This window comes from Gouania willdenowi, chromosome 7 (genome assembly GCF_900634775.1).
Source record: "Gouania willdenowi chromosome 7, fGouWil2.1, whole genome shotgun sequence".
NCBI lineage: Eukaryota > Metazoa > Chordata > Actinopteri > Blenniiformes > Gobiesocidae > Gouania > Gouania willdenowi.
In genome coordinates this window covers 13,338,723-13,364,029 of record NC_041050.1, presented here as the reverse complement: position 1 = coordinate 13,364,029, position 25,307 = coordinate 13,338,723, and the positions used below count along the sequence as shown (strand labels likewise).

Below are 25,307 nucleotides of genomic sequence, written 5' to 3'. Positions count from 1 at the left end.
CGTAATCCTGCATTGCTCTGGGATGGTTACCCATTGCATAAATCCTTGTAGTTACATGTAAGATGTGTTAATGTGGCATTATAAAGAGCTGATTTATCTATGGTTAGCAGACAGAGTATAGGTTAGCTCAGCCGTTCTTGCTTTTACTGAAGGTTTGTGTAATCGCAGATCGTGTACAAAACCAGTTAGTCTGATTGTTTTTGCCATTGTTTGTTTTTTAAAGCTCCACTTTTACACATTACAATTTCTTTTAAATGTTTTACATTTTGCTCGTCTTTTTTTCTTGTATTTAGTGCCACTTAATGACCTCCTTGAAGGGTCGACAAAGAACCTCTTATATTTGAAAAGAACCCAATTTTTTGGGTAGATCAAGAGACCCATGGTCACATTAATAATATTAATTAGATCAAACTATTTTAAAGGCGTTAGCTCAGTAGATGGGGTTTGCAACAAGAATCAAGTAAGGTTTGCATCTGCTCACATAATTGTATTAATGATTCCATTAAAATCATTTTGTTTTTTTTTTAAATATATGTTAAGCTTTTGTTTATTCAGACAAGGTTTTTCAGGAAATGTTTATCTCCTGACATGTTTCAATTGTCATGCCTTGATGTGTCCCTACAGTAACATGTTCTCTCATAAGGAAAGCATCAAAGCGTTTTCTGAAGGAATATCACCTCTGAGGAAGACTGGCAGACGACAGGAGATAAACATTTCCTGAAAAACCTTGTCTAAATAAACAAAACCTTAACATGTATTTTTATCAACTTGTTAATTTGTTGATAATTATTTTAACGTACAAACTATTTGCAAATCAAACCAAAGGAATGCAAAGTGTTTTATTGCTCTCAAACATCTGGTAAATCCTTTCACCATAACTTGTGACTGTTAACAAATTTAAACCAAGTGCTATTCTTGTATAAGATGAAAAGTCTTTATTTTCATTTGACTTTCATCCCAATTTTGGACAAGTACAATGGATGGTTAGATAGGAACCAACAATGTGGAACACAAACTGTGGAATCATTTTCAACAACAGCCTGTAGTGTCATCCAAGAGGAGAGTGTTATTTTTGTGACAGCTATAGAAAAAAATTGTTAAGCAAACAAAAGGCGGGCTCACTCTCAATTTCCCCGCACCCAAACAGATGCACTGGAAAATTCAGTATGATGAGTGGAACATTTTAGATGGTTTGAGTCTTCTTTAACATAATGAGATCATGTCTGCCAGTGAAAGTAAGCTCTCGGAATACAAAGCAGTTTTATGAATGTAAAATAGGTTCCTCTTTTCTGACCTTTATCGTGTAATTTTTCCTATTTCATGCTTAGTCTCTTCTTCGAATCATTAGTAAAACAAACCAGACAAGGTTGGATCAATTTGTTAAAGGTGTCGATGCATTGGAGTGATTGCATTATTGTGACTCTGTGAGGATGGTTTGATCATAGGATTAGCGTAACATTAGATTATCTTGTTATATTTGTCCATTACCTCATAAACAATAACACAGATAACAATGATCTTGTTTGTCCTTGAAGTTGTGTGATGGTTATCATATGAGTTGGCTATGCAAACAGCAGCCTGCTGCACCTTGACTCACCTTTCTGTTGACGGGTGCACTCAGTAATCCAATGTATAAGGTGAGTTAAGAACCGAAAATAAAGCAGAAATTCCATTGTAATGCAATTTTGTACCGTGTTGTGAGGTGCGAAAAGGTGCAGGTCATGCTCTGGGTTACTGCAGAGCTTTGACAGCCTTTGGGAAGAAACTGTTTTTCAACCTTTCAGTGTGTGTCCACATGGCCCTGAGCCTGCCAGAGGGCATGATGTCAAAAACACTTTGCCTGGGGTGTGAGGAGTCACAGTGGTTCTGTTTAGTCGTTGGACGGAATGAATATATTCCAGAGAAGGAAGAGGGTCAGCGATGGTCTTAGATGTAGTCTTGCTGAGCTACTGCGGGTACTTTTCTGGTGAACAGTTTCTGACAAAGTCTGCTTTTCCCGAGTGACCACAGGAAGAAGCAAGGCTAGTTTTTGATATTTGCGATGTGGGTGGACGCCAAGGGCGCAATCTATGTGGGAGTGCAAAGAAAAACAACCTCTATTGTATCTACATTTTTGCCAACCTGTTTTTTAGACCAGTATCACCATTTTCCACATCAAGTTAGCGGACTAGACATAGGACTGGACACATTTTCACATCAGCCACTGAGAAGAAGGGTAAGAGAGGTGGGGGTTGTAAAACGCATGGATCCAGAAAATACACAAACTGTTTCCAAATAAATTGCAGTTTCCTACCCAGTCTTGCCAACTTAATATATTTAGCTTCTCACCCAAGGAATATAATTACCCACGGCCATCTCTGGGAAGAAGTGTCTGCTGTGCCTCCTTGTCTACTTCTTTGGTGTTCACCTATAAATACATGTAGTCCCGTATTGTGCCTGATGCAGAGTGATTCGGGATGGTCACCGGTTTGAATCTCAACACTGTGGGATGTTGAGCAAGTCCCTTAACCCCCAACTGCTCCACGCCTCAGGGATGGGCCAAATGCAGAGAACAAATTTTGTATATGTGTGAACATATGACGATAAATAAAGGTGATTCTTCTTATTATTATTTTTCTGTTTTTGACTTTTATATTCTCTTAAAAGGGCCCTTTCTTTTAATTAGTTTACAATCAGTTGGGTGAGAAGTTTAATGCAAAAAATATTCATGAAAAATCAGTTGAAATATTTTTTTATTTTGTATTGATCCATGTACCGGTGCATGTTTTTATTTCATTGTATTATCTCTTTCATAAAAAAGATTATGTCAAATTAAATGTGTCAGTGATATTCCATTTGAAGAGTTGACCATTAGAAAGTAATATGCATCTTTCTATAGTAGTACAGTTTATTTTATGGTTTCTCTCATTTTCTAGCGTAGTTTTTTTCTATTAGCATTACTTAATATTAAATATGTTTGATACTAGCTTTTTGCTATTATCTTTTTTATGTTGTTATGGTCCGATACTACCAATTCGGTCGCTGTACATAGACCCTCCCCCCCAACCCATTTTTAGGTTACATTATAGCCATGTGCTATTTCATTTTATTTTAACTTGTGTGTCTGTGCGTGGTAGTAGGGGTTTGTACTGGGCGGGTGTATTTTTAACTATGTAAAAGCACTTTGAGCTGCATCTCTCTGTATGAAAAGCATTTTTTATGAATAAATATTGGTTGATTGATTGATATATATCTCCATGGAAACAAATTAAATCCTACTATTACTGGATATATCCCACATAGACATCTGTGTAAAAAAGAGAAAACTAATTCCACTTTAGTTATGGGAAAAGTGCTGTATTAATTTTCAACATGTCATCTTAAACAACAGCACACCTCAGTTTTTTAATATCAGTGGGGAGAAAAACTAATAATGTTTTTCATACCCTGCCTTAGGGAGGGCTGGTGGTGGTCACAAGTATGCAATGCAATGTAGTGTAAACCTAAGACAACAAATGCAGACATAGGGAATAAAAACCTATAGCGATGTCAACCGATATCATATTTTATGGTAAATATCGACTGATGTTATCGCCCATCTATATTTACTATATATACATACATGGTATCCAAGTGTTCATCTGGGTAATTACAGATAATAAACACAGATGAATGTGTACAATGCCTTACAAAGCTGAAATACTGCCTCAGCTAAAGCACCAGACAGCCAAGTACCAAAACTGCACACTCATTGCTCTTCTCTGCCCTCCAGTTTGGTCAAGCCTGCTGCCATCTCACATGCTATTACTCAATCTCATCTCCTCCCCATTGTCCTCCACCCTCGTCCTCTGGCATCCACTTTGGGTTATTGATTGTCAGTGAGATCTAATCTGTCCCCATATGATGGCAAAGCTGTGAATGAGAGAAATCAACAGGCCTGCTCGATATTCATCTCAGCATTTCACTTAAGCCTCTTTCCTTTATTTCATTTTGATACAATCATTAAAGATGGCTTTCCAATGCCTAATTTTCTAACTTTTTAGTTATTTTTCCACACATCCTTGTCCATTTTGCAGATTTACTCTGCCTCCTTTTATCCTCTCCCCCATCCCTCATCTTCTCGGGAGGGCACGGCCATGTCAGACCCCTGTGTTTCACCTCATCCGCCGTGTCACCCCTCCTGTGTGGGACATAAAGTGAGTTCCTGTGAACTGAAGTGGATGTGACAGCCATTGGCCTCGAGCAGAGAACTGAGGTGATCTGTGTCTGTCTGGGTAATGTGTTTTATCGAGAGTCATCTGTAATTGTATGATCTTTGATGCGGTGATGGATAATCAATAGTTCAGTCTGTCTCATTGGGAGTGGGGGCCTGAATAGCAGAGTAAAAGTCATCCTGTCCTCAGCACTACACTTTTTTCTTTTTAAGTACTGCCTACAAGGAGGAGTCCAAGGTCGGCATTTCTTCTGCTGGCCTTTGTAGTCATTTTTTATGTGCTCCCTGGGTTCTTACAAGCGGAAATAAAGCAGAAATTAATTTTTCCCTCAGTTTGAATCTCAAATATAGCCTCCAACCAGGGTTGGGGTCAATTACATTTTTTAATTACAATCACATCTTCAGTTATCCATGTTCAATTACAAATCAATTATGATTTCGATAACTGGCATTTTTTCCAATTACACATAAATTGTAATTGTTATTTTTCTCCTGAAAGTCAATTACAATTACGTTCTCAATTAAAGCTGCAAGCAGCGATGAACGGGCCCTCGTAACCACACGCATGTCGGGAAGTGGCGCCCATTGAGGTGTCGGGGTGTGGCAGAAATTTTAAAGTGTTGAGACGTAGCTAACTATTTTCAAGGATTTAATTAAATTGTAATTGACAGTTTTTAGTGGATTTCCATGGTAATTACAATTAGAAAGTCAATTATCTACACTCAATTACAATACAATTCCAAAGGCGACAGGTTTTGAAAATTACAATTACGATTATAATTACGCCATAATTGTAATTAATTACCAATTACACGATTACAATAATAATTGACCCCAACCCTGCCTCCAACCACATCCTCTTTTTTGAAATCTGTTCACATCCAGTGAACTAAACAACTGGAGACAAGGGTGATACAAATATGAAGATATGCTGCCCACATACTGTCATGTGAATTCTCATTTAAACATCAGGGAGCTTGCTGGCATTTATTTACACAGTCCGCTTTTGCTAAATAACAGATTTCTCACAGGCATTTCCCCCTCTGACATACTGATACTGAGATTTTGAGCTAGAGGTGTGGAGGTCTATTGTTTCCAACCCTTTTCCTATTTGCATGATCCCATGACACTAATCGTTTGTGAAAGGTAAACCTCAGCCCCAGCCCCTCCATTAATGTCTCATTTCAGATTGGATAATGGACTTCAGTGCATCACAGACCAACTCCTGGGGTTTTGAGGTTCATATTTATTTTTAGAGCCCTAACTGGATTTTTTCTCCCTATTTAAAAAAAAAGGGTAATTTCATGGCTCATTTCCGAGGTTAAAAAGAGGTCTGGTATAGTGGCTCAGCTGCACGATTCACCCCAGCACAGTACAGTACCAACAAATTCCAAGTCATTGGAAGATGTGCTTCTGCAGTTGGCTGCAGTCTTCTGTTTGATGCTTTGGGTTTAATGTGTTTTGCAGTAGGAAATCACTGCATGACCAGGTCTCACTTACTTGGCAGTTACGGAGGAATAAGGGTGACAGCAATTGGATTTTTTTCCTCTTTCCTTATCAAGAGGAAAAAAGTAAGGTTGAATGGGACAGCACTGTAGCTGTGGACCATGGTAGACCTCTAAAACTCTGCAGTGGAAAAGTCAGGTGTAGATGGTGAATGAATGAATAAAGAGGTTAGAGAGGAAGCTAATATTTAACTTCTTGAATATTGTGGTATGCTCTTACAGTACCTTGGGCCTATTATATGTTGTTGTACCAAACACACTTTTGGACTGGAGTCGATTACAAGGTTAGGCAAAACTTTCACAAAGGGGACAATCAGCAGTAATGCCCACCTAGGCTAATTTAGGTGCAATCTTTTTGGCTCAAATGAGTAATATTAGGTGATGCCATGTTAATCTACTGAGGGATTTGGCTTGGAACGACCTTCCGTAGCACCGTCGTACCTAACAGCTTAATTACCTTTACAAAAAGGGGAATACCTTTGAGATTGATCAGCCACTCAGCACTGCAGATATGCTGCTCACTCAAGAGGAAGTGATAAGAGGTTACACTTCACTGGACCGAGTCGTATTGACCTACACACACACACACACACACACACACCTGTCTAACACTTTGCCCTTCATTTTGGCACTTCTGCTAAAGCAGTTTATCCTTGTGTTTTGAAGCTTAAGGTTCCAATACCTAAGCAAAAATGACACTCCCTCCTCAGATATATAATTTCTTTTCCAATAACATCCTGCTGCCCTGAGGACACACATCATGCTGGGGTCCTTTCCCTCTGCCTTCCACAATTCACTCTTTATCAGTTTCTGTCCTCATCTCTCCCTCAGGCTACTGAAAGTGATAAGAATGTCACCATCAAGGGCAGCAAGAGAAAATGCAAGACCTGATAAATAAGACAGGAGATAAATTGTGGTTGTGAGGACTGATGATGTCCATGTTCAGGCAGACACGAGAAACAGATTAGGTGACACGAGTTCTAATCCTGAGTGGTTAAAACAGATCTGTGAAAGAATGGATATCAGCTTGGAAAGATGGCACGGCATGCAATAGTTCTAGGGCTGGTACCCTAACCAACTGTACTAAAGCTATGAGGTAGCAGGAAAATCTGCTATCAAAGATGAAGAACTCTGAAACGGACCCGGACAACAATACAAGGACAATGAACTTGGAAGCAGCAAGACATGAAGGCCAAATAAACAAAAGGCAAATCCAAGCGCAAAGAGCAGCACAAAGCATCTAATATTAGTCCAAGAACCATCACTGAGTTTATTAGCTCTGCTAGTCAGTCGATGGGGGACAGGGCTCAGGAGGCACACGCCAGTACTCTGGAGCTCCTCGCAAAACGCTCTTGAAGCACAAGGAGAAGCTGGGAGATCAGAAGTTTAGAAGACGGGCAAAAGAACGCATGGTTTAATTTAGCCACAGCTACAGACCTCAAATGGATGCAACTGGATTAGGACCTGTGTGTAATCCTGGACAACATACTAAAAGAAGATTACCCAAGGAAAACAATAGGGAAAACTGTGTATCAAAGCTGCTACGACACTTTTGAGGTGAAGGAGGGGAAGGCTATGAAGTATCCAGCTGGAAGCAACGGCAGATAGTTGAGCTGTGTAAAGGCTTGAGAACAAGGATTTTCACAACAATGGTTTTAGAAAACGTGTATATATTAACATGGAACACGGTTTATATATTTTCATCTGTTTCAAAATTTGACTTTCTTGACAAGTTTGTTTTATTAAGCACAGTAATAAAGTTCTTTTTTTGGTCACAGCCGTTTTTTATCAACGACCTTGTGAAAAAAGACTGTCGTTTTCTTAAGGCTTCCTTTAAGTCGTTGGCTTTGTCTCTCCGTAGCTCAAAACATGGTGGATAGTTTATGTGGAAGCTTTTGTGAGTTGTCTCCACATTGTGCTGTTTTGCCATCACAAGAGTTCCCCGCTAATGAGACACACTATTCCAAGCAAAAACTGTAACTCCCATTCTCTTATCTGCCATTTTCACACTTCCATCTAAGACTTTGACATACGTTAAACTTTGGCTTTAGAGAAGGTCAGAGTTCAGAAATACGTAAAACATGAAAAAAAAAAAAAGATAAATATCTATTTATTAAATTACTTCAAAAATCTTTTTTTTTTTTATTAATGCTGGTGATTTGATTCGAAAATAACAATTAAATGTGTGGTGTCGGTGCTATTTTTAGAAACTCGCAGGCGCCTCCCATAGGCCCTTTGTCTACCTTTTTGTCTCTAAATGAAGCCAAGAAAGACATGTAGCAAAGTAATTTAGGTAATGCCTTGCTTAGGTATGGATATTTAAGCCTTTGGTTGATTTTCAATTCTCCTCTGTGTTATGTACTAAGAGGTTAAGCCAACAAAGTCCATTAAAGTTTGTAGAATAGGCACTACGTCTTTGTTTTATGACTTCTGAAGGTAGAGAGGTCTGACAATGTGGCAGCAAATGAGAAGATAACAGAAGAGAAAAGTCATCATCCTGCATTTTCTCATGGAGGAAATGGCATCTATAAAATGCTCACTTTCAATCTTAAACATTGAAAGCTATGTCTTTAACAGCTTGTAAATTGAAGTTGTTTCATAGTCTGTTAATGTATCTCCCATCTTCATCCCTGAGCTTTTTAAACTTCTTAAGCTGTGATTGGTTTACTTGGACGCAAAACTAATTTGCAATTTAGTTCTCTAGGGTTTGCTTCGACACTGTCTCTCAACTTTCAAAATTGGCAGGTCTTTAGGGCTGCAAGGCGATTACCTTTCCTTGTTTTTTGATCCCCCACCAGTCTGACTGGCAGTAATTACATCAGCGTATGGATGACCCCCAAGACCTGACAATAAAAAGATACTGAAAAATGTTGAGAAGACGGGGAGCGGGGTAAATTAATAGGAAACAAGAAAGATTCGACAGAGGAAGCCATAAAAGTGGCACCGTACAGGCGGAGGAAAGCTGGTGTGATGAATGCAGAGAGAGAGAGAAGCAGCAGTGTATGGAATAAGGGAGTCTGAGACGGTTCCACTTCAGTGGTTTTTGACAGGCCTTTCTTACTTACCATCACCATTCTTTTTTTACTCCATCATGGCAATTTGAACTTTGTCCTCACAAATGCTGACTTCAACTGACTTGTTTGTTCAGAAAAAGTAGGATTTCTCAACAGCAACTTGGTGTTTCCACTAAACCACAGCTGTCTTGAGTCCAGTATGTTGTACAATTTAAATTCACAAATTTTTTATTTGTATACTTAGTTTTTGTAAGATTCACTAACTCTCTGGCACATATTTCTTTGACTTTTAATCTCTTTTCTTCTAATTCTCAAATGTATAATAGGGTCATATTTATCATAATGGGGTTCACCCATTTATCCATTTTCTGACCTGCTTGTTTTTCAGAGTCGCGGGGGTCTCTAGCCCTCATTGGGTATTAGGCGGGGTACATTTAAATCACATTTAAATAGTGCTTCTATAAATTGACTTCTTTGAAGTCAATTAGAGCTGCAGCTAGCGATTATTTTAGTAGTCGACTAATCTATCAATTATTTTTTCGATTAGTCGACTAATCACAATTATTTTGTTTTGAAGCACATATTTTTGAATCGCTATTTTAACCCACCTGCTTAATTCCTCACACCTTTGAAAGTGATCCTGTTGTACTCTGACAGCATGTTTTACAGAAAGGAAATAAAACAATGACAGGACAAAATAATGCATTTATATGCACATAATAATAGTATTTTCAACTTAAAAAATTGTGATCACAATAAAAAAGTAAATAAATTAGAAATACAAAGTGCCTGTGGTCTTGAAAAACTGCTCATAACAGAAACACATTGTAAAAAAAAAAAAAAAAAAGTAACAAAAGATGTTACTTAAAGGTTCTGGTGGTAAGAACTTTAAACCAACTAAAGAGTTGTGCATGGTAGGCTGTAGTCTTGATGGAAGGTCTGTATCATCCTCAACCATTGATATTGGTTTCATATCAATGACTATCATATTCAGGATGCTCAATGTTGGTACTTTAGCCATTTGGGGAGTGCATGAACCTCTCCTCATGACAAACTCATTCAAATGCCTTTGCTTAGAGCACTATTTAAAAAAAAAAGGTGTATATTAGTTCACAATATAAAGATTATACATGTTTATCACAATAAAATACCTATTACGAATTATCAGATTACCTACAAGTTAAGAAAAATCTAATCATTTATCAATGTTATATGAAATGAAACAATTGATAGTAGATTAAAACATTTTACTGTTCATAAATAATGATAGTATAATCAAAAAACAATGTATTTTAATTAAAAGCAGATTTAGTGAAGTAAATTATGCTTAAATTATTGGGTGAATGAGCTGATATGTAAAGTGCTTTGAGACTGCTTCAGTGTGGGGATAAAGCCTATATAAATCAAGTCCATTTACCATTTTTACCATTTAAATGTAACTGAACTAGCGTTTGCTAACTTAGCAAGCTTCTTCCATAATTTTCTGACTCATTAGTATCAAACAAACGTAATAACTATTTCAATCATAGTTTGTTGGCTAACGAATAAATCTGCAAACGAATAAATCTGCATGTGATTAAAATTAAAGATTCTTGAGATATTAACGTGACTTATGATCTCACCTTTCCGCTGGACATGAAGAACGTGAAACACCGGCTGTGGGATGCTTGCACTTAAGGTGCTTGTACATCACTGTAGTGCTACCATGGAAAGCCAGTCGTACCTCACATAGTTTATGTCTAACTTGTTTTGCTGTTTCGTCTTCGCTGAAATGTTTCCACACTTCAGAAACTTGAGGTCGAAGCTTTCAGGCTTCTTCAACAGTTTGGTCCCCCATTCTTCTTTGCTTGTATTTTCCAATTTCCGGCATTTAAAGGGTCAGGTGGGAGTCATACTGCCCCCTACAGTTCATATAAGGACCTGCACCAGGAAGTGGCCGCACGCCGGTTTTATCCTTTGTTTACGCTATAAAATCTGCGTCGACAAATTTTTGTACTCAACGTTATTATGTCGACTAATAGTTGCAGCCTTAAAGTCAATCCACAGCTACAGATGACAAGCCCCAGTACCAGGGCCTTTTCAACATTATGTGATGCACAGAAATTGCCCTGTAGTTGTCATAGATGTCACACATCTCATGCTCTTGAGAGGAAAAATGGTTAAACAAAAAAATTCTTAGGGTTATGAAAAACCATATGCTGGCTTGTTGAATATGAAATTGGTGTATTTGTGATTATGTGAGGTAGCACCAAAATATACACCTGTTCATAGAGGACTAGATCTAATAGATTACCTGATTTGTTCCGTTGTAGTAATGATCTTCCTGTTCCTAAGGCCACACATAAACACCTCCTACACATGATACATATCAATGTCTTATTCACCATTCTTCCTTGTTCCTGTTGTCTCCTATTCCAGCGGCGTCCTCCTTCAGCTTTTGCCGTGCCTCCCTGGAGCACACGGTGTCGGTTGAGGAGCTGAGCTACCAGCTGCCGCGTCGCGCCGGAGGCAGCAACCTGACCTGGCACGATGGTCGCGGCCAGAACACGCACACACGTACCGTCAAGCTTCTGCAGCAGCCCGGCACAGAGGGCATCCAGGTACAAACAGACTCATGCAAACAGAGCAGAAGTTTTGTGCACATGTGAAAAGCTCATATTTGTGCTTTGGCTGTCAATGACAGATTTGATGTGTTTTGGGAAACAGATGGAATTATCCTCCATTGTTCCCCAGCCTTTTGGTTGGCACGCTGTAATGTTTTAGGGAAGGAACATGTTAGCTTTGCAGTGTGAATGTACAAATGCAAGTGAAAGATTGATATAGTAAATATCTTAAACCATTGGGGGTTTTTTTTTTACCAGTGTGTCGAAAAAGGTTGACGGGAGAAAAATATTTATTCAGCAAATGATTTACATTGAAAGTTCTTCTAGAGCAGCCAGGAGATAATCAAACTCACCCCTTTGGGATATTGGCTGTCGTGAGACAGTCTGTAAACAGACTAAATGGTGATTCCTATTGCCCCAGTGGAGCCACCATCAACCACCGGCCGTGGTAACAGATTTAGGATGATTGTGGCGAACGCAAAGAGGCTGGAGTCTGCGTTTACTCACACACTTCAGCCATGTTGTGCCACCGCATCAACCGGAATCACCATTTTGTTGGGTCACGGAATTGGTCACAGTACTGTTGATAGTGGCTGCCACATCGCTTGCCTAAATACTGAGTTTACAAGAATTTTCAATAAAGGCACACATTTAATTCCTCCCAAACCTTTGTACAACATTTATAACTTTGTGAGTGAAGCCCAAAGACAAGTTGCATGATTGTCGAGCGATGGTTTCCAGGAATTTATTGAACAAAGCTGACGTGAAAATGCGTGGAGAACTGTAACAGCTCCAATGCCAAAGCATGCTTTTCTACGGTAACACAACACACAAACATTACGCACAAACTCAATGCGACACAGGTAGAGCTGGGCATCACGGCCGGCTTCCTGAATTGATTCGATTTCGATTATTAGGGTTTTGAATTGATTAATCACGATTCGATTTGATTCAGTATTGACTTATTTTTCAAATTTTACTTTGTCATACATATTGTCAGAGAAAAAGCTGTTAGTATGAATCCTCTACATTGTGAATTATTAGAAATATCAATATTTATGTAGACAAATCACTGCAATGTAGTCACAAATAGGCAAGTTCTTTATTTTCTGTTTGGTCTATAAGCAATTAAAAAAAAAAAAAAGATTTATCCAGTGTTACACAAACAGTACTGGTTATAGCTAGCTATTAAAGTCATACCTATTACTTCATCTTATGCAAACAAACATCTAAGGGAACAGTGTTTCCGGAACACTGAGGTAATGAAATGACAGTTTGGACAACAAAGGGTTCTCATCAGGAACTTTTCACAGCATAGGGGATCGCATACATGAAATGTATAACTCTCTGAGGGTCAAATATAGTGAAGTAAAGCTAAAGTTGATGGTTTTTGTTGTTTTTATTCTTTGCTCCAGCCTTACGTTAAAGCTAAAAGTTATTTGTTAAATTGGTGAAGGGTCATGATGAATGTAGTTAGTTTATCCAGCTTACCCAGTGGAGCACACTCTGCGTCTGCCATGTTTGCACTGAAAGCACTCTGCATTGCGCTGCCATCAGCAGAATACTAGGGTTTAAGTAAAAATTAAAATAAAATAATAATCTATTTCAGCACCTTTGCATCGATTTTTATAAATGTTAATGGAATCGATCCAAAATCGGTTAAACCGATATATGTACTCAACTATAGACACAAGCAGAAAAGCGATTTGCATTGCGTCGGACACTTACGGTACCTTGTTTGAATGGTGCTGTATTTATAACGGAAAAATCCTTAATCCTCTTTTTTCTTTTACTATTTTCAGAAAGGGGAGTGTATGGGATTCATGTTGTTTGGCCAATACGACTCTTGCGCAGATGGCAATTGGTAACTGGTCTATTCATATGAATTATTACCTTCAATTTGATGTTCACGTTCCTCCTGTGAATGTCTAAGAATCTGTGCTGCGAAGAAAAGTTCCCAAAACTTCCATAAAGTTGTTCAGAGTAACACATGGCTCATTCTGAGACACATTCAGTGTAATATAACGGTTAAACAGGAGAAAAATTTGGATTAATTGCCTTGAGTGGTGTTTACATTCAACTGGTGCCTCATGCTAACAGGTGACTGAGTGTGTGTGTTTAGGTTTATGACTAGCAGGTTTCTTAACCAGCCAGCGTGTTCAGACCCATGGATAAGTCGGGTAAGACCTGTGATATAGGTTTGGTTTAGAACCATCACAGCTACGTGCTCTATTAAAGGGCCCATATTAAGCTAAAATGAAAATAAAATAGCACAGAAATTTTAAACGTCATAAAAATGCTATTTTTATGATCAGAAATTTGCATTGAGCTAATTAAAGTTGGATTTCTAGCTCAAAACTTCTAAAAGAAGTAAATACTTGACACTTGTTTTTGTTTATCAGTTTCCACAGATATGAAATATCCTGTATCACGGAGCCTTAGTTTGAGTCGGTATGTATTTTCCTCTGTAAATGTTCATCCCGTCACATAATGTTTCAATTCTGTTATTAGGCGAAAGAATAAAGATGATCAAGCAATGTTTTTATTGCCCCACCATATCTTAACTAAATAAAAGTGGAATTCATGTCACAAGTAAATGCATTTTTTCCCTAAAAGCAGCAGAGCCACTTTAAAGGGATCCATTCAAACAGGATGTATGACATCATATCAGTGCTGCTGACTGGTTCAGTGTTCACTAGTACAATGTAAGCCTAGCATCCACACATTACTTTGTGCACTATGGTCATTTATACTGAGCTGAAAAGGAGAAGCAAAGCCAACAGGGGGAAAGAGCTATTTTAAGGCATTCTGCTCATGTTTGACCTAAAACAGCATCTGACACAAGTGCCACATTTCTCTGTCCTGCTCTTCAAATTAAGCAGACCAGATAAATCCAATGGAGGTCATTTGTTTCATCTTTTCACCGCTTTAAAGAAAGTTTGCAACTCTGAAGCTGCGAGACGAACATACACGCTGCAAATTTGGTTCCATAATTTATAAGAGTGCCCCCTCAGCTATAAGAGCTATAAAAGGGCTCAATGAAAGAGGAGTGGAAAGCTGTTTCCATGTGATTACTCTGAGCCTGGATAATTAAACCTTCTCTATACCATGAGAAGTAAAGCTTATCATTTCCTTATGGCAACAAGCCACTTTATGCATTATTCAGCAACTGGGAGAGTGGGTCAGCTTTTCCTTGTGTGTGTGTGTGTGTGCGCTCACAAAATATTCTTACACATTGATAAATTAAGACATTTGTCACCTTTGCACACAGACACATACATTTTCTTAGTGAGCCTATTTCTATTTCTATGCTCACACTGCTTTATTTGCACATCAGCTGTAGATGAAAAAAGTGCAGCCTCTGCGTATAAAAGGTGGGATATTTCTGGTAGGGTTGTCACTTGAATGCGTTAATTGCGATGAATTAATTACAGAAAAAAATAGGGCACTAAAAAAATAACGCTGTTAATCGCTTTTATATTTTTTTTTTTTAACTCCAAACAGCCAGAGTTCATTTTGGCTTGTAGAAACACTGAATGAACTACTTTATAAAGCCACTTTGTCATATACTGTATCTGCCACAATAATGTAATTTAAATGAAAATACCTCATGTTGAGGGCGTTTCTCAGAAATTTTTCGGTGGGATTGAACAAGAGATTAATTAGAATAATTAATTACCGCACAATTAATTAATCAATAAGTAAATTCACAATTTCAGTCAAAGTTGTTGTGTTTAGGTATTAATGTCCAAATTGTGCTATTTGTAAAATAATGTAGTACAAGTGATTAAAGTGGAGAAAATGACCTTTACTTTTTTATCCCCACTTAAGAAGTATTAAAGTCCGTGTAAAGCAGAAATAAGTTTGTGTTGTGAGTTTGTCACACCACAGAAACATGTCATTGACCACTGAGCCATGTTTGAAAGATGAAAAATATCGCTAAGTATATAAAATTAGGTCTCAAAATTAAAAAAGCACTTCTCTCTGCTCTAAGACGCTGGGGGCGTGTCAGTTAGAGGCGCTGGAACCATAACAAACATATTAATTTCTCCTATTGTGTCAGTTTAAACACTGATCTGAACAGATTATATGAAAATAAAATGCATGTGCGTACATAAATATTACACACTGCCATCATAAAATCAAGTGCATCAAGTAACCATTGCAACACATTGAAAGCATTGTAACCACTGAAATATTGTACAAATACACAAAAATATTGATTAAATATCCCCCCCCCCCCAAAAAAATAGAAAAATAAATCTATTTTTCAAATAAATAAATGATTTAAAATCGGCACCCAAAAAAATCGCAAAATATTGTGAAATTGATTTTTTTTCACACCCCTGCCGTGTACTCTATCTATGGGAGAGAGCGGTATGAAAGTGGCTCCAGCGCCGAAAGTGCTTCTCCCATTGGTTTTCCAAAAGTGCTTAGATCGGGCCAAATGAGGTGTCAGTGGAAATGTCTGCTCAGCCCGAGTCCGAATATGTGCATCTCTCCTGGATAGAGTCAGAACTTCTCCCACTAAAGGTGAAACACACAAAAAAAGTGCTAATTTCATAGAAAATAGTCCGAATATGTGGTTTGTTTTCAGTTGGGGCTGAATTGGGCCCCCTGGAGGCCACAAAAGTGGTGTGCTTCAGCAGCAGGTTCGGTTTATGCTAATGATGGCTCCGTTATGTAACGCGGCTGTGATTTCTGACCCGCCCATTACATCCTGAACACAGAAATTCTAGCTCCACAATTCAATTCTAAATGGTTGAATGGCTTTGTACATGTTTTAAGGAATACATTTATGACCTAATTAATGTGTTCAGAAGAAAATGGCTGAATTTGCTTTACACGGTCTTTAAAAGTGTATGTGCAGTTTGTTTAAAACTAGTTTTGAGAGTCTGTAAAACAATCCGCTGCCATGATGTACTGTACATGATTGACTTTTACATCCTCATCAGTAGCATTTTATTATTATATTATTTACACATTGTCAGTGCCACAATGTGAGCCACATCCCAGTAAAGTGCAGTGAAGATCAATTTAATGTCTTTTTTTTTTTTTACACAGGAAAAAAAAACTAAATTAGAGAGCTGGCGTTTGAGGCTTTTGTCTTCTTTGTCCTTGTCCTGCCATCCTGTGTTTTGCTGTCCTGTCATCGACACATGTTTGACTCAAGCTAAATAGGAAGCTTTGTGAAAACCCCATCTGGTCTTTTGTCTACCTGCTGAGAGACTGTTCATATTTGCATGAATGCAAGACATTTACACTCCTAGCACCTTGGGGACAAGCAAAGGCAGAGCTGCACTGAGCTGACATATTTAAAGTTCACACAAAGTTACTTTCAAAGTAAAGTGGACACGAAAAACAAAAGTATAAGAGGTAAAGGAACTTTAAAAAAATCTATTCATCCATCCATCCTTTACACACAAGGATCAGTCCTGGGTTTGGATGTGTAGTGACACATGCAGTCATTGGAAGAGAGGAATTATTGGTTAGACATAGTGAATGTTTAAGGATTCCCCTGCACGCTCCCCCGACTTTAACATAATCTCCAGTTCACAAACTAACAGGACACACAAAAACACTAAGCAGCTCAGTGTGGAGACTTAGCAGCTGGGTACACACAAGGCTAGGCTGGAGAAAGATTGAAGAGTGGAAAAGAAAGCGTAAGGAATGGCTGGTGTCAAGGAGGAGGAGGACAAAATTGATGAGAAACAAGTTGAAAAAAATGAGAGAACAAGGTCAGCAGCAAAGGACAAATGATCTTTTCAATGATAAAATCAGGATGAATCAATAGAGAACTGCTGACTAAAGGTGAAGTGTTAAAACTCTATATCTGTTCTAACATGCAGAATAGTTTTCCTGTTAGCTTTAAATCCCTCACATGACTTTCAGCTGGAATTCGAATAAATCTTTTTTTTTTTTTTTTTTTTTTTTTTTTTTTAACTTATTGAGCCATTCTTTGTCAGATTATGTTGTTAAAAGGTCAACCTCTACTCAAACTTTAACCTTCTGATCAGGGGCTTCACATTCTTCCAAAGCTCAGTTTAGTAGGACTTAAAATGTCACTGTGTCAGACTTGCAAACCTTTCTATCAACATCATTTTAGGCTGTTGTGATGCTCTTTTACTTGACATGTAAAGTTTGTTTGCGTTTGGAAAAGAAAATCCCAACTTTTTGCAACCATGCGTGATTTACTCTGATGCTCCACTGTGGTCAAATATTTATATAAGTGCTGCTGATTGTAGATGAAATTATAAAAACAGAGTGAGACGTGGACACTTGGTAAATAAGACCAACGGCACTTTTAGTTGACCTTCATCCACAGACATTATCAATGGTTATGGTGTATCTTCTATCGGCCAGTAATTACAGAAAGAGAGGCAGCTTTGTGTTGTTGCACTTTGGCTTTGGATAAACCAACTGTTCTGAACAACAAAAACAAAAAAAGATATTTTATACTGCAATTTATTTGAACTATAGGTTTATGTTTGAGAAAGTGAAAGTACAGAGTGCAGTTGTTTGAGATGTGTGGTGTTTTCTTTTAAAAAAATGAAATTAAAATAGATAATTTACTGGCCACCCCACATGAGGTCATGAATACAGCTCAATAGAAATAGACTAGGCCCGATTCTCAAAAAGGTGAATGTTAGGAGCATTTGGGGGTAAAAGTGGGGAACCAAGCTTGTTAGGTCAATTTGGGTATGCTGATTCAGAATATCAATGTTCCCAAGCCGTATGTGAGACCTTTACCTCTTAAATTGAAAAGATTTCATTCTTTAGCATTTTACAAACAGGTGATATTCAGACTGTGATAATGTTGGTTTTTTAGGTCAAATTTTAGTCCCTAAAGTCCGTTACATTACATTACAGAAAAACTCAGTGGAGCACATAATCCTATAATGCAACATATTATGCAAAGATAATCATTGATGATATTAGCAATACTTGTGAATTAAATCATTCATTTGTGTTCACGCAGACATGTTGTTCACTGGTAGCACTCTGTTTTTTTTACACCCACATAGTGCTGTACATCGTAGCTGAGTTTTCTGACTATTGCATGGCAAGGTTGTGCACAGTTGTTGGAACGGGCATAAAATCGTCTCTAAGCTACCCATGTCCATAAGTAGGACTTAAAATTCAGCTTGGGAACATAGATATTCTGAATCAGCACATCAAAATTGTCCAAAACCAACATGTTACCTGCTTTTACCTTAATTTGCCGCTAACCGCCAGTTCCAGCAATGTTTTTGAGAATCGAGCCACGTCTAAAAGTTTGAGCCGATTTTTCACTCATGTTATTTGGTAATTTGGAAATCTTGGTGCATTTGTTTATCGATATTTCTCTCATTTTAAGCAATTGTTGTTGATGGTGGTATTACTAAGCAGGGGCGGAGCTATGGGTGGGCCTGGATGAGGACAGGCCCACCCATATTGACAAATTGCCCACCCAGTGAGATTCATGAAAAAAAAAATTAAAAATTCTATTTTGTGAAAACATATTCTGTGAATTAAGAGCTTTGTTCTAGATTTATTAGACACATTTCTATGTAAAATCTGGAGAGTAAAGGAGTGGAACGGTAAGTGGAACCTTTAGCACTGAAGTCGTTTAGTCCCATAGTAGATACACTTCCTGGTTCCTTTGTGTTACTTATAAAAGAAGCGGTAGGTAATGTAGTGATGATTTGTGTTGCTTTTGGACCGTTTTGTAGAGGTTTAATAAACCGCAACAGTAAAACAGAGCGGCGCTGATAATACCTTATGGATGTACCTTATGTACTGTATATTGCTCCAGTTTATTCCTATGACTTCCTGATGTGACTTTAGTAGAGAGTTGAAAGCCCAATATGCACTTTTTGTTCATTTAATGTACAGAATATAATGTTAAAAGCTATAATTATGAGAGAATGTTGATTTATTATATAATAATTTTGTTTTACTGAGTAAACTAAGCTAATGAATGCATGTATATACATATTTTGAATATATTTGAGCTGGATTTATAGAGAAAATGTAAATTGTAAATGTGTTTGAATAGATGTTTAATTAATTAACCTGGAGAAGGATATGAGTGTTTGTGTGTTTCTTCCTCTGAGACTCAGCCTTTATTTTACAGATTTAATGTTTTTGTTATTGTGGTCGCCGCGCCTGGGACCGGTCACAAAAACAAACTTCATCTTTAAAATGATTGAACGGTGTCCGTCGTGAAACTTAAATTCACCAGTGATCAGAATGCGTGTTACTGGAGCAGCTGGATACAGCTGTTAAACAATGGCTAAACAGGTAAAAAAATCCTTCTCAGATTGTGAAATTTACCAGAACAGAGGTCCAGTTATGGAGTAGCGGTCTCTACTGTATATCCACTCATAGGTATATTAGTCATAGCATAGGCTAATTTACAGTGGCCCAGAAGATTTTAGCATATCATAAATCGTTAATATACATCTCATATCAGCTTTAAACATAATCAGGCCCATCCTGATTTTTCCGCCACTGTTAGTAACAGTTATTGATACATTTCTGCCTGTGTTAAAAGGTCAAAATTAAAAAAAGATTAATGTATGTATATATATATCTTTACAGCCCTGTAAGTAATTATTTTGACATTGTTTCTCCCTCCTATTCATCTTTAAGCTCATAATAAACTCTTGCTAAATATGCAGCCTCCACCTTGCATCTACCCACTTCAATCCCTGCAGCTCCGCGTCTCGCCCGACCTCCTCGCTATGTAACAAATGAGCGATCTCCTACAGCTGGACAGAAGTAGGTCTCAAGAGGAGGGGAAAGATAGGAAAGGGTGAACAGGACTGGGAGAGAGAGGGATAAACTGGCCACAGGAGATACAGTCTGATGGATAGCCAACAAATGGAGAGAGATGAGTGTAGGGGGGAAAAGGGGAGAGTGACGGATGATGGGAGGCTATCATTCTATTTCCTCTCGGTCTGGCTTTTTGAAGATGAAGGCCATTACTCACCTAAAGAATACCCCGCACCCTGGCTCAGTCTTCTTCTTCTTTTTGTCATTTATTCTGGTGGTCCTCGCTAACCTTTTAATCTGCCCTCCATCTTTTGTTGTCTGGCTGCTATTAGTTTGATATTTTTCTGTAAAGATGTACAGTATGTGGTCAATAATACAAACAATGGCCTTTGCAAATAATGATCTGTGGTTTGTAAATTTGTGGTGATATACTCAGATCCCTCTGTGGACCTGTAGCTTCGCCTTTACAAAATATGTTATTACACATTTTCATATTATCATCTTTTTGGTCACACTTGTTCTCCCTTCATTTTGTTTTTTTAAATTGCCACCTTATTGAATATTGTTAATAGCACAATGACAATAAATGCATCTGCTTTTATTTTTCTTCCGTAACAGGGACGGCTACTATGACATTTTTCTAATAACAGTAGTTTTTCACATTAAATCAATTTTACATTAAAGAAAATGTAATGTACATTTGTGAATATTATGAATAAACTTAAAGTTCAGTAAGTTTTTGAAGCTAAGATGCAAAACAAGGGTAATACATGCATTTTAATTTTACCCAGATTGACACTTAATCACATCTGGTATATATAATTAATTTTTAAGAAATGAAAACAACAATAAGTTATGTATTGTTATAAAAGCAGCTCCTTCTTACATTTTGGCCAGGGCATATTAAACTGAATACTTGAAAAAGAAATGATGAAGAAATTCTATTCATATATAATGATTTTTACATTTATTAATTTTTTCCAAAACGTAGTTTATCCCCTAGCTTTTCAAAAAGCATCCACATAATGTAGCTTTGATTGTAAATCCCCAATGAGTATTTTTTTCTGCTACGTTAGACTCGATCTGCATTTTTCCATACAATATATCATTTTTGCTTATTCTTTTACAGCCACAGCTCACATGAATCAGAATCAGAATTCCTTTATTTCCCTTTTGTTACAGCCGTTCAAGAAAATATCACAAATAAAAGAATATACGTTAAACAAAGACGAAAGAAAGAATAAACGTTAAATAAGGGTATAATTAAGTAAAAGACTGTTAAAAAAAAAAGGATTAAATACACACACGTAAAGTAGTGCAAAATAAAGTAAAATAGATAATACTAATAATACAAATATGATACAGATATTTACAACAGTAATAATACAAATATACAAATTTCTATACAGATATGATACAGATATTTACAACAATAATTATATGAACATACAAATTTCTATACAGATATGATACAGATATTTACAACAATAAAGCTGTGAGGTTACAGTGATGCATTATACAGTTTGATCGCCAGGAATGATTTCATGTTGTCCACTTTTTATTATGAGTTTTCATCCCCACTCCTCTTATAAATGATCCTACATAACAACTGGTAATGAGCTGTGAACTCTGGCCATTAAACATTTTTCAGCCCCACACTCCACTCCACTATGGGGGGGGGGGGGGGGGGAGTATATGCTTAAAAATGAAATGAGTAAACACATGAGGCCATAGAAATTGACTTCTATAAAAGTGGATCCACTTAACGACTCCGGCAGACGGAACTTAATTGCAGCAGATGGCAGAGATGTAATAAGTTATCAACCGGTTTCTATCACACTGTGAATTGTGAGTGTGTGATGAAAACAGCATTTTGAGTCATTTACAAGACAGTCGCACAAAAAAAAAAGGAAAAATATGTAACAGGAGCATGAGCGAGTTTCATTTGTGTGCGTGATGGTTCGACATTTATAATCCTATTAAACGCAGTTTGTTACAGACTGGAGCATTAAACAGCTGTTTGGCATTTTTCTAGTGAAAATCAGTCAGTCTTTGTGCAGCGTTGGCTTAGTTAGAGAATGTTGCTGGATTAGATGTGAGAGTAAGACACTAAAGAGGGGGATAAGGGGATGAAAGGCACTTTGTGTGTTTTTTTTTTTTTAAGTGGTTGAGACTTTATTAAGTCAGCTTAAATAGACTAGTCTTTTAGAATAAAAAGGATAGGAAAAAAATATTGATTCACAATGTTTTGTGATTTATTTATTTTTTTAAGTGGCGTAGTAAAAATCTGTGTTTCGCCCCAAAATGTATTTTATTTTTTATTTTTAAAGATTTTTTATAGATATTTATTTATTTATTCACCAAGGGCTCTATTCTCCCATGCGCGTAAGTCCAAAAAGCCACGCAGCGGCGCTGTTTCTGCCTGTGTGCTATTCTTCTCCTGTACTTAAGTCTGTCGCTGCGCGCCTTCATCCCAGTTATGCCCTGAAATGTGGGCGTTCCCATTCAAATCTGACTTTACGCACATTTTCCGGTGTGCGTATATCCTTTTCCTCTTACTTGCTTCTAACCCTGGAATAAGTGCAGTTCCCCGTTAAGGTGAAACATTATATTGCACTAGAAATATGGACTTAGACATTTAAAGCCACACGGACTCGTGCGTCGCGCAGCAGCAGCTGTGACCACTCAGCTTTTCTCAGAGAGACTTTAACTGACTCGGACAGAATGCGGCCAATCCTCAGTCACACTGTAGTAATCTGATCAATGATCTGATCAAATCAACCTGTTACATTGTTTATCAATGAAGGCGTTTCAAATTAAAAGTGAACTTTATCATTTTCACGGATTTCAATTACATTTACAAGCGTTGGGAAAACTCCATGTTCCGCGATTTCTAGACAGCCCAAAAAAAATGACATCGCCGCCTCCTTTCTTTCAGCCCGCCTTCATTTACAGACTGCGCGTTTTTGCTCTACTTACGTGCGGTGGGCGTGTCAGCAGCCTGGACCGGAGAAGCGTGTAACTGCAGGCGCATAAAAAAGCGCTCAAGTCCAGACAGGAGAATAGACCCCCAAATAACTAAAAAGATGTAATTGCAAAAAATAAAATCTCACCCCAGTTATTTAACATAATGAGAGAAGCCTGTGTGTTGCATATAATGTGATAGGGGTAATAGAGAGTGAACAGAGGAAAATACAGTGTATTACCTCCTTGGCAGAGGTAAGAAAACTAGAAACAATATTTTAAAATTAACCACATTCAAAACTAAACCCAACAAACCCCAAGTCCTAATAATCAGATCATACAAATGGTATTGTAATGATCTCCTGTGAATGCATTCAAACATCTATAGGAATAAAATAGTCTTCTGTTACCACCTTCAAACCTAAAACCATAAGAGCATTTGTTGTTTAGTTATGCCCACGACCTTAATGAACAATAACAGGCAGGCCGTCAGTATTATTTGGTCTTTTATATGTGTGGGCTTCACAGAATAACCCAAATATATGTTTTTTTATTTTTATTTTCCATCTGTTTCAGTTACATCCAGGGGAAGCCTTCACTGTGTATCACACCAGTCCTACGCTGTCGTGTCTGTCCAAACCTGTGGTACTGTGGACTCAACAGGACGTCTGCAAGTGGCTTAAGAAACACTGTCCTCACAACTACCTGACCTACGTAGAGGCCTTCTCCCATCACGCTATAACTGGTATGTAAAATAAAATATTGCATTTTTTTTTTACATGATATTGATGGTTTCTGTTTGCCTGACATTAATATCCAAAGCAATGCTGATTGCTTGTTAGATGATCTGCAGTAATGATGCTTCCTTGCACTGTGAAGGTAAAGCAAAGCAATGCCATAAAAGGCTTATTAAATCAAACTTATTTCTTTTTTTTTTTGTACGTTTGTGGTCCCTCGGCTTAGCTTTTTCAACCAGAAACACATCACACTCAAATCTCCACAAAGGCAGGGATTTAAAGGGCATTCATGTGAGGTAGCTAAAGGAGTGGGGCCTATTTTTAGAGCGGAAAAGCAAAGCTGCGTAAAAAGATCTTGGGTTACCCGATATGAGTTCAAACAAAGCCTACAAATATCTATATATTATTTTCTCTAGCGGGACTACACAGAAATGCACAGGTGCATAAACACGAAAAAGAAAAATACACATGCGGCTTCAGCAGCTCTAATTAAATCTGTTTTATTTCTGTATTTTTTCAAAGCAGAAAATGAGAGACTGAGTCTTAGATCCCATTGTTTGAATGCAATTCACTTGCTGATGTCCAGCTGGATCTCATATTGTTGTGGTTATGAGCTCCTGTGTTTTATTGTGCAAATGTTTGGTGATTATGTATTTTTTTGTTGTTGATGCACAACATCAAAGACTCACGTTAATAAACTGCCTCCTCTTGAGGATGTTGTTGAATCCCACCCACTGTCAAGAGAAGGATTGCTGGTTTGTAACATATCAGTTCAATGACCTAAAAGTAAATATATCTCCCTCGGCCTTTCCATCAGGATGCCACTGCAGTGGAAATAGCTGTCTGAGGAGATCAGTGTAGCTTCCTCAAAGCCTCTTTCGTTTTTCACATTTAAATTCACTGCATCTTTCCTTCTATTTCAATATGAGTTGATATCAAAGAACATTTTTAACTTGTGTCTTCATAATTAGATTCTTGATGTTGTGGTCCATTACATTGTTAGGCTTATAAATCATACAGTATAACAATAACAGGGGCTTTGATTTTCCGTGTCAAAATTTCCCATATTCCCATTCAACTTAATTAGTGTGAATTAATTTATTTGATATTTCTCAGTTTTCACTGAATACACGCATCTAAATCATGCAAGATGTGTCTTTGCTACACATTAGCCCACCTGTTTTATGATGGAAAATATTTTCCCAAAATATATCAATGAGGGTTTAGTCCGCGTTATATGGGTATTTCCATTACAGGAGGTGAAGTCCATCATTTTGTGCCATGCTACGTGAGATTTTGAGTGAGATTTTACTTTTTTTTAATTCAGTACAATTCAATTCAACTTTATTTATTAAGCGCAAATTACAAAAAATGTCATTTTGAAGCGCTATCTACATATAACATTTCTAAGAAAAAAGAAAAAAACCAACAAACATGGACAGGGGAGAAGTGGTGGGGGCAAACTTTTTAGATTTGAAGAAGGCCTTCGAAACTGTGAATCATGACTTGCTTCTGTCTAAAATGTCATCTTTGAA

General features: G+C 37.5%; 1 protein-coding gene across 1 annotated transcript in view; it reads left to right on the top strand.

Annotated features, from left to right (window-relative positions):
* Positions 1–25,307, top strand: part of samd10b (sterile alpha motif domain containing 10b) — a 61,883-nt gene that overhangs the window by 16,770 nt on the left and 19,806 nt on the right. Inside the window, exons 2-3 of the mRNA XM_028453466.1 lie at positions 11,130–11,311; positions 23,612–23,780. Coding sequence (XP_028309267.1) covers positions 11,130–11,311; positions 23,612–23,780 — 351 coding nt within the window. The remainder of the gene's footprint in view (positions 1–11,129; positions 11,312–23,611; positions 23,781–25,307) is intronic.